At 44.2% G+C, this 9569-nt stretch overlaps 1 protein-coding gene and 3 non-coding genes across 4 annotated transcripts; all 4 read right to left on the bottom strand.

Annotated features, from left to right (window-relative positions):
* Window positions 1–6585: 6585 nt before the first annotated feature.
* rps11 (ribosomal protein S11) lies at window positions 6586–9422 on the bottom strand. Its single transcript, XM_056288797.1, has 5 exons — window positions 9272–9422; window positions 8574–8714; window positions 8221–8296; window positions 7776–7905; window positions 6586–6795 (listed from the first exon to the last, which is right to left on the bottom strand). The coding sequence occupies exons 1-5, from the start codon at window positions 9284–9286 to the stop codon at window positions 6672–6674; spliced, it is 486 nt and encodes a 161-aa protein (XP_056144772.1). The 5' UTR covers window positions 9287–9422; the 3' UTR covers window positions 6586–6671.
* Window positions 6892–6976, bottom strand: LOC130120236 (small nucleolar RNA SNORD35). The gene has a single exon (XR_008810940.1). It is a non-coding gene; the product is annotated as a small nucleolar RNA SNORD35 (small nucleolar RNA).
* Window positions 8080–8163, bottom strand: LOC130120237 (small nucleolar RNA SNORD35). Its single transcript, XR_008810941.1, has one exon. It is a non-coding gene; the product is annotated as a small nucleolar RNA SNORD35 (small nucleolar RNA).
* Window positions 8368–8451, bottom strand: LOC130120235 (small nucleolar RNA SNORD35). The gene has a single exon (XR_008810939.1). It is a non-coding gene; the product is annotated as a small nucleolar RNA SNORD35 (small nucleolar RNA).
* Window positions 9423–9569: the final 147 nt, after the last annotated feature.

The following is a 9569-nucleotide window of genomic DNA, read 5'->3' on the forward strand; positions in this document are numbered from 1 at the left end:
CGCCCGTCGCCATCGGAGCTATTGATTTGCATTTGTTTAGCAGCGACGGTCGTTGGGGGTGTTAGTTTCGACTTCATTGTTCAGTGGTCATGAGAATCGTTGGAGCCGTTAGTGACCGACTGTTGTTGTTGGAGGCTAGGCTTCTTGAGTCTCCTGGGTAGAGATGAAAGGACGGCATTGTAAGTGGGAGATAGGTGGTGTCGCAGACCTCCTCCTCTGTTGAGGGATGGTTTTTCCAGTTTCGCATAGATGGCTTCCTTCACCCCTCTTTCAAACCATCTATCTTCTCTGTCCAAAATGTGTACGTTGCTGTCCTCGAAGGAGTGTGTCTTCTCCTTTAGGTGTAGATAGACTGCTGAGTCTTGTCCTGAGGAGTTTGGCCTTCTGTGTTTGGCCATCCATTTGTGTAGTGGTTGTTTGGTTTCTCCTATGTATAGGTCAGTGCAATCCTCATTGCATTGTACAGCATACACCAGATTGCTTTTCCGGGTGTGTGGTACTCGGTCTTTGGGATGAACCAGTCTTTGTCGGAGTGTGTTGCTGGGTTTGAAGTATACCGGGATGCGGTGTTTGTTGAAAATTCTCCTGAGTTTCTCGGAGACCCCAGAAACATACGGGATGACTGTGCTATTCCTTCTGTTCCTTTTCTTCTCGTCGCTCACCTGGTTGGTTTTTTTTGGAATGTGTTGCAGTTTTCACAAAAGTCCAACTGGGGTAGCCGCAGGTCTGCGTCGACCACCACTGAAAACGTAATTCTCCAGCGGTCCAGCAAAGTCTATATGGACTCTTTGCCACGGTTCTTCAGGCCAGTCCCACGGGTGTAATGGAGCCGGCTGTGGGAGGTTTCTCAATTTCTGGCAGGCAGAACATGACTTTGCTTTCTCCTTTATAGCTGCGTCCAGGCCCAGCCACCAGAAATAGCTGTGTGCGATCTCTTTCATTCGCACCACACCACAGTGTCCAGAGTGGACCTCGTCAAGCACTTTCTCTCTTAGTGGCAGTGGAATGATGACACGATAGCCCCACAATAAGCATCCAGACTGGACTGAAAGCTTGTTCCTTCTCACCAGGTAGGCTTCAAACTCTGTGTCATCTCTCCTCTCCTTCCACATGTGATGATGTCCATAACCTCAGAGAGGACTGGATCAGCGCGTGTGTGTTTCTTCACATGAGTCAAAGTTACTGGAGCAGCAGGCACTTCCTTGAAGTAGAAGATCTCGGCTTCTGTTGGCTCAGCATGTGTGACAGGTAAAGGGAGCCTGGAGAGCCCATCTGCGTTCCCATGCCAGTCTGCTTTCCTGTACTTTACGTCATACTGGTGAGCGGACGATAACAGAGCCCATCTCTGCATGCGACTGGCTGCCAGTGACGGTATGCCAGTGTGGGGACCAAAGATAGAGAGGTGAGTGGTCGATGGTCAGTCAGTAGCATACATTTCCTGCCAAAAAGATACTGATGGAATTTCCGCACTCCAAATATTATAGACAGTGCTTCACGCTCAATCTGTGCGTACCTACCTTCTGCCTGGCTCAAGGCAATTGGTCTCTCGTCCCCGATGGTAAGATGTGTGACACTACTGCACCTACACCATACGGCGAGGCGTCACATGCCAACTGAAGTGGTAGTTTGGGGTCGAAATGAGTGAGGGCCTCTGATTCAGAGAGGGCCAACTTGACTCCTCTGAAAGCTGCCTCACATTTGTCTGTCCACTTCCATATCTTGCTTTTGTTTAAAAGCTCGTGCAGTGGCTTCGGCTTATTGGCTAGGTTAGGCACGAACTTTGCATAGTATGTCAGCAGGCCAAGGAATGATCTCAGTTAACTCACATTCTTCGGAGACAGCACATCAACAATAGCCTTCACCTTTGACGGTGCCTTGTTGAGTCTGTTACTGTCAATTACGTGGCCCAGGTACTCAACAGAGGATCTGAAAAACTCACATTTATTCTTCCTTACGCTCAGACCATAATCCCCCAGTCTTTGTAGTGTTGCATCCAGGTTCCTGAAATGGGACTCCTCCTCTGGACCTGTGATAAGGAGGTCATCCAGATAGCACTGGACCCCCGGTAGCCCACTCAGAATTTGATCCATTGCTCTTTGGAACAGTGCAGGAGCAGAAGTAATCCCAAAAGGGAGCCTATGGTACCGGTACAGCCCTTTGTGTGTCACTACGGTCAACAGTTCCTGTGACTCTGGATCAACATGCATCTGCAGATATGTCTGACATAAGTCTATCTTACTAAACTTCTGTCCTCCAGACAAACCTGAAAAGAGGTCATCGATGAGGGGTAAAGCATACTGTTCTGCAGTCAAGACAGGGTTCACAGTGACTTTAAAATCACCGCAGATCCTTAGAGACCCATCCTTTTTCATGACTGGCACAATTGGTGTAGTCCATTCACTTGTTCTCACTGGTTCCAATACTCCACTCTTCACTAATTTGTCTAATTCTGCCTCTACCTTGGGTCTGATGGCATACGGGACAGGTCTAGCTTTTAGACACTTTGGTGTGCTTCCTGGACTGACTGTCAGCTTAACTGTAATGTCTTGCATGCTGCCGACTTCTCCATCAAAAACCTTGGAGTGTTTCTCCAAGATCTCCTGTAGGGGGCCTGTGTGTCTGTCATTAACTAGGAACACATCCTGCCAGTTCAGTCTGAGCTTTTCCAGCCATCTGCGGCCTAGCAGAGCTGGACAGTTTCCTTTAATGTAGAGTGGAAGAATCATTTTCTGTTTGTTGTGTTCCACTGTTACGTCCACAACGCCTAACACTGGAACAGCCTCACCCGTGTACGTCCTTAATCTCAATTTTGTCATTCGTAGAGCAAGGTGCTGCAGCTTCTCCTTATAGACAGCTTCTGATACCATGGATACATGTGTACCGGTGTCTACTTGCATCCGCACTGCTTGGTTCTCCAACAGTGGTGTGACCCAGTATCCGTCATCACTGTCCCTCACAGATAGAACACACATTGTGTTATCGTCAGACTCACAGCTGCTCGGCTCATCCTGGTCATGCTCCATCTTATTCACGTGTTTCTTTTTGTTTCTTTGGAAAACACTTTCCTTCTTTTCAATGTGCTGTTTGTGTGTTTGGGTCTTTTTTTGTTTTACAGGCGCGTTCAATATGGCCTTTCTTACCACAGTGTCTGCAGTCTAAGTCTGTACACCAGCACTCTGATTCCTGGTGCCCTGTTTTACCACAACGGTAGCATGGCTTGCCAGCTGCTGACTTGTTCTTGGACTCATAAGACAACGATGCACTTGTGTTGATGCCCCGACCGACCAGGGGAGGCGCCAGTTTACCGACCAGGACACATACCCACATCCGGCTTCCCACCCGCAGACACGGCCAATTGTGTCGTGGATTCGAACTGGCGGTTCCCGTGTTGGTAGGCAACGGAATAGACCGCTATGGTACCTGGACGCCCCAGAGGTCTGTTTCGTACTACTGAAGGAAACAGACTCCTCTTAGATTAGCCAGTTCCAAACCATTTCTCCTGAGCGTCGGAGGCAAGATCTTCTTTCTCCTGGCCAAAAGGATGACTACCTATATGGTGAAGAACAAGTATGTCGATACATCAGTCCAGAAGATGGCATCCCAGGGCGTTCCAGTTGTTTGAAACAGACTTTGAGAAGTCCTGCTATATAGTATATGCTAAGTGCCAGCGTCTTACATGGCTGGCAGCTGGTAAACAATTAGCAGATATACTATAAGCAGCCTTTTAATCATCAGACTAGAATAACCATGGCTAAACGTGTGACGCTACATTGTGAAAACGAAAACCAAACTGGACGCAAGAGCAGCTTTTACTCCTTGCCCAACTTGTGCATGCAAGGAAGGCCATTATTAAAGGAAATTTTGGAGTTGGGATAACTTCTAAAAAAAAGTGTGGGAAAATATATGGTTACAATTAAATGCGACTTCTGTTCAAAACCGCTGATGACTGTGAAAAGCGCTGACATTCTTTGCAGTCTCAAACAAGAGACCTTGCAAATGCAATTGCTGAGTGAACTTGATGGGTAAGTTTTTCTAATTTAACATTTGTCTCATATGATTACTCACAGCTAGGAAACAAACACAATCATTAATGATTCTCATGTTAGCGTGCAGGCTACACACTGGATATTATCCATTGTTTGAATGACTATTAAGCGGCACAATGGCGCCTCCACTTTCCCCCTACAGTCCAAAGGCATGCAGATCAGGTGATTCGGCCGTACTAAATTGTCCTAGGTGTGAATGTGTGTGCGTGTCGGCCTTGTGATGGCCTGTCCAGGGTGTCTCCTCGCGTGCTGCCCAGTGAGTGCTGGGATAGGTTCCAGCATCCCTGAGAGCAGGATAAGCGGTTTGGATAATGGATGGATGGATGTTTAATCAAAATCACAGAATTATATAATTACAATGACTTTCAAAATAATCATAATAAGAATAATACAAAGGATGCCATAACTCTCTCTCTATTAGGGCCAACAGTTCAGTTGCCAGTCATGGCAATACCGCCCCCCCCTCCAACCCCTGCTCCTGCCAGTCGTGCAGCAGCTGGTCGTGGTCCTGCTCCATCAGCATCTCTATTGGAACAAAAATTGGACCTCGAAATTAGTTTACTAAGTAAAGAGCATAGGCTCCTCCACTTACAGGAGGAGTACTATTCTCAGAAACTAGAGATGCTTAAACAGAGAATCTCTCGAATAAATACATTACAACAACTTGTGTTTTGACTGGTGTGTGTAGATGCAATATAAAGCTACAATAATTGTAATTGAAATGCTTATTATGGCTTGGTAAGCCAAAATCAAAGCTGCACTATCTAAACTGAAAAGTGACATTACTCTCCTAGTCTGTGATGCTGCTCTTATGAGCATGATATTGTTGTTGTGGTTTACTGGTATTGGTGAAGTGATTCCTGGTGATCAGACGTCTCGAAAAATTCTGGACACTCCCGAAACTTAAAGTAACCCTGAGTTTTGATTAGCCTAATAAGAAATTAAATACTGATCGCTGAGAAACATTATTTTGGTGTTGTCCACAGACGGACACTGTTATTTCTGTAGCCTACATGAATTATAGATGTAGGTTTTTTTTTTCTTTTTTGGCTTGTAGAGAAGTACCGTGAATAGATAAATAACGATGCATAGCAAGTTGCAGTCGTGAGGACAGAAAAGTGTTGCTGCAGTTGTGACAGGCACCCACAGCACTGAGAAAAATTAATAAAATGAATTTTATTCAACGAATGGTTTTCAGTTACATACAACCGTCATTGTGTTTTTCTGTTAATGTTCGTTGACGTTGAATGAAATGTACTGGAGGCCACGCCCACCCCAACTCCGGTCACCCTACCCACGTGAATAGCCACTACGCCTGCGTCGGGCAGCAGCAGCAACGTCATTATTTTCTTCTTACTTCTCTGGCTGTGGAATATAGCGTTACTTCCACAGATTATGGAGAATGGCAGAGACAGCGATGATCCTGCTTGCGTTCTCTGGAGTTGGCCGGATTTCTCCAAGTAGCGCATGAAAACGTTTCATGTGCCCAATGCCCCATTCCACAACACTGCGAGTTTTCTTGTGGGCTCTAGAACACGTCTTGAGTGATTGTGAATACACATTGAAAGGTTCAATACAGCCATTTTTTTTCCATATGCAACATATTTTTTAACCTTTTTGTTCACAATTGTTTGTGTGAACAATATAACTATAATTTAAAAAGGATTGCAAACATATTGTGAGCTCCCATTTGTGGGTGGATGTAAGGCGTGAGCCACATCCTGCAGGGATAGCCACTGTCCCCCACCAAGTGACATCCAGTATCAAGACTATAGTAGTTGGCATCAAAAACCACGTGTTCATGCTATGAAAATTTTCTGTTGACAAATGTGTTCATCTTGTGACGTTGCAATAATTCTGACGTCTTATCTATAGCAAAAACTACGGCGGGTAGTCTGGCTATGGCCATGAAATCGGCTGTTTCTTTGTAGTTGTCTTACATCAAGAGGAAACCGTCAGATGATGTGGAGTTCTGAAGAAGGCATTTATTGTTTGACGCAATTTTCTACTGAAAGATAACAGATGTACCTAGTTCGTCTGCACTGCATTTTCCCTGTGGCCAAGTAGCGTAGTTGTCACAACCTTGATCTCCCATGTTATTGGGTTGTTTGTTTTTTGGTGAAGTGACTGCATCCCTGACTAGCTCTACTATGAACACAATACCCTCGTGATTAAGGCGATACTTTAAAAGCATTAAATGTTTCTAAAATGTTGACCAAGATTGCCAGCAGCAGCCATTTTAGGATTGTTTGTGACTTTGTCTTAGTGATTTAGGAGTCGTCATGACTACCCCTAACTTTTCATTGATTTAAGAGTTGGTTTTAGCGTCAAAGTGCTTTGTGAAATACCGAGACCAAAAAAAGGTTGAGACTCCTAAAATTAGGCCCGACACACCCGATAAGAGTTTCTCCTAAATCAGCAAGCTACTTTTAGCCTTAAGATGCTTTGTGAGTACAGCCCCAGGTCATTATAGTCAAACTTTAGAAATCAAAACAGTGTAAAAGTTTACCCTCCCCCCAGCTGAAGAAACGTACAACAATTTACAGAATTTTTTTTGGGGTTTTATTTTGACAGTACAACAAGTCATCTCAAAGAGGCTGTCTTGTCCCAAACTGTCTTGCACACCTAAAACTTCTGAAACTGCTTCTTGGCTCCAGCAGCCTTTGTCACTTTGAGGACGTTGAACCTCACAGTTTTGCTGAGTGGTCGGCACTCTCCGACTGTCACAATGTCTCCAACTGTGACATCTCTGCAAAAGAAAAGCAAGAACACCAAATCTTGTCAGACCATTTAACTCAAATTCTATATTCTTTAAAAGACATTTCAGTAAAAATTAGTGTGAATTCAAGCTGCATCAGTTATGCCAAAAGGCAGTGTCGTCAAAGCTCCATTAGCTTGGAAGACCATCGTGAGAAAAGACATCATTGGCAGCATTATATTAAATGAGTACACCCAAACACCCAACCAAGACTGGTGAGGTGTTGCAAAAACCACACATGTTCAACATTTAATCAAACAAATTTCCCCAAGTTCTCCATTATCAACATCAATATCAAAATCAAAGCATTGTCTCACACACTGCTATGTGACACTTCCTTTATAAAACATATATTTAGCACATTTGCCCAAGGGTTGGACACTGTTGACACCCTTGTGCTAAAAATGAGACCCGTCAAACACATCACTGAGTTTAAAGCCATCTCGTTGGCTTTCATAATTGTGATGCATTTCAAAACATTTGACATCTTTCATCACAGCTTCAAAAACAATGTTCATTTTCCTGTTCCAAGAAGAGTGAACCACCATGCCTGACCCGAGGGGGGTGCTAAGAGTACATCTGTCGCTATCTTATAGTGCTATGATTGCAACTATTCCCCAATCCTCTGTAAATAGTACACATGGCCATTGTAGCTAATTAATGATCACAGCAATTTGCATATCAAACCGATCGCTGGTTTTGGTTGTTATGCAATTGTGCTGTATATACGGTTAGGGAGACCTGCAGTCAACTGCGACTGACGAAGTCACTTAACACTAGAACGACTGGAATTTCACTCCTACCTAAAACGACCATGGACGGTCAAAATGACTGCTGGTTTTTAAACTCTATATTCTGTCAAGATAAACACCCAATTGAGATATCGATGCATTGCATATGTTAGTATGTCTATTAAGAAACGACTGACACCAAAATGAAAGCCAAGAAATTAACTAACAAAGGCCTTGTACCTGAAGGCCGGTGAGAGGTGGACAGACATGTTCTTGTGCCTCTTCTCAAAGCGGTTGTACTTGCGGATGTAATGCAGGTAGTCACGTCTGATGACAATGGTCCTCTGCATCTTCATTTTGGTCACCACACCTATGGACCACATAATACAATGTTACTATCATCGTTCAAATGCCATTACAGATCGGTGTGCAGCAATTTCTAGTCACAGTTTGCATTCAACTGCACAAAACCTGTGTTGAAAGACAAGAGAAGGAACTTCAACAACTTCTGATACAGCTAAATTCTAGATAACTAAAGTCATTGTGGATCACATCAGTGTTGCCATTAGGCAGTGTCGTCAGAACCTTAAAGGCTTGGAAGACCATCGTGAGATAAACATCATTTGTAGACCACTGACAAAACATAACGTTGCTGACATTGAGGTAAATGATCAGGCAAACTGACCAGAGAGGATACGGCCACGGATTGAGACATTTCCGGTGAAGGGGCATTTCTTGTCAATGTAAGTGCCTTCAATAGCCTAATGGAAAAAAGTAAAGTTAGTGAAATTTATTCTACTTTAAAATGAGGACAGCCCAATAAGGGTATGAATTATCTGCATCAGTAATGCCAAAAGGCGTTGTCGTCAGAACCGTGAAGGCTTGGAAGACCATCGTGAGAAAAACATCATTTGCAGCATAGAATATACATGCCAAGAACATTCACTTAACATTTTGCAGTTTTAGAGCTTTGGCACCACATCCTTAAGACAGGCACACATTTGATCTGTTGAAAAACCTAGTGGACAAAGTTCTCACCTCTCTTGGGGTTTTGAAGCCAAGCCCGACACTCTTGTGGTAGCGAGGGATCTTTTCCTTAGCTTCCTTGCCACCTTCCGTAACCAGAACACGTTTCTTGTTCTGGAAGATGGTGGGCTGCTTCTGATAAGCCCTCTCAGTCTGCGGGACAAAACAAGCAGGAAGGCAAATACACGTTTATTGTTACAAAGGGATCAATGTAACCCTATTGTATTAATTCATACTAAAGAATTCCAAACACTGGTTTAGTAGTTTGTGACTACACCGTTGCCTGAAGACTTGGGCAAGAATCTAACTTTGCCAATATTCTTTGTGACTGCATAATCTGAAGTTGCTTGCCAATGCTTCTTCGCTAAACAACCAAACAATACTGCCTGTGTTTTTGGAGAACAGCGGAGGTTCGCGATAACAATATACTAATAATAAGTGTCAACTGTTGGAGGAGCTACGTTGAGCTAACTGGTACCAGGCTAAAGTAGCATTTCTGCTAGCTCCCAACAAGGCGTTCATCTCGGCATTGCACGCGGGGCCTACCGAGCCCGTTACAAGCGGAAGACAAGAAAGCCTGGACCACTCTGAATATGCACAAGTACCACGTATGTGAATTTTATATTTGTAAAGCTTATGTCCGTAAATTAAAATGTACATTTAAAGTAATATAACGATTTAACTTCACCACGCCGTTCCCTTGTACGTACCTGTGCATCCGCCATCTTTGCCAGCCAAGTCGTAAAGAGGCCTGTGCATGCGCGCGACCGGCGGAAGAGCACCAAATACCGGAAATTGCGTTTCAGAAAGGCGAGGTTCGCGAAAATCACACACAACTATCCATTCATCTATCCAGCCATTATCTGAACCGCTTATCCTCACGGTCATTAGATGTTACTCGTTTGTCGTCATATATTAGTGTGAAAATGCCGTCCCAACGTTCTTCGCTCTTTCTATATAATAAGCAACTGGGTGTGCTGCGCTGGTCTACAAATATCAGTTCGCCCA

The sequence above is a fragment of the Lampris incognitus genome, chromosome 10 (genome assembly GCF_029633865.1).
Source record: "Lampris incognitus isolate fLamInc1 chromosome 10, fLamInc1.hap2, whole genome shotgun sequence".
NCBI lineage: Eukaryota > Metazoa > Chordata > Actinopteri > Lampriformes > Lampridae > Lampris > Lampris incognitus.

What these genes read in the sequence shown, in the direction of transcription:
- rps11 (XM_056288797.1), bottom strand. An exon ending in GCTTCAAAACCCCAAGAGAG is followed by an intron (nt 8,297 to 8,573) that starts GTGAGAACTTTG and finishes TTTTTCCATTAG; the next exon opens with GCTATTGAAGGCACTTACAT. An exon ending in CACCTCTCACCGGCCTTCAG is followed by an intron (nt 6,796 to 7,775) that starts GTACAAGGCCTT and finishes TTTCTTTTGCAG; the next exon opens with AGATGTCACAGTTGGAGACA.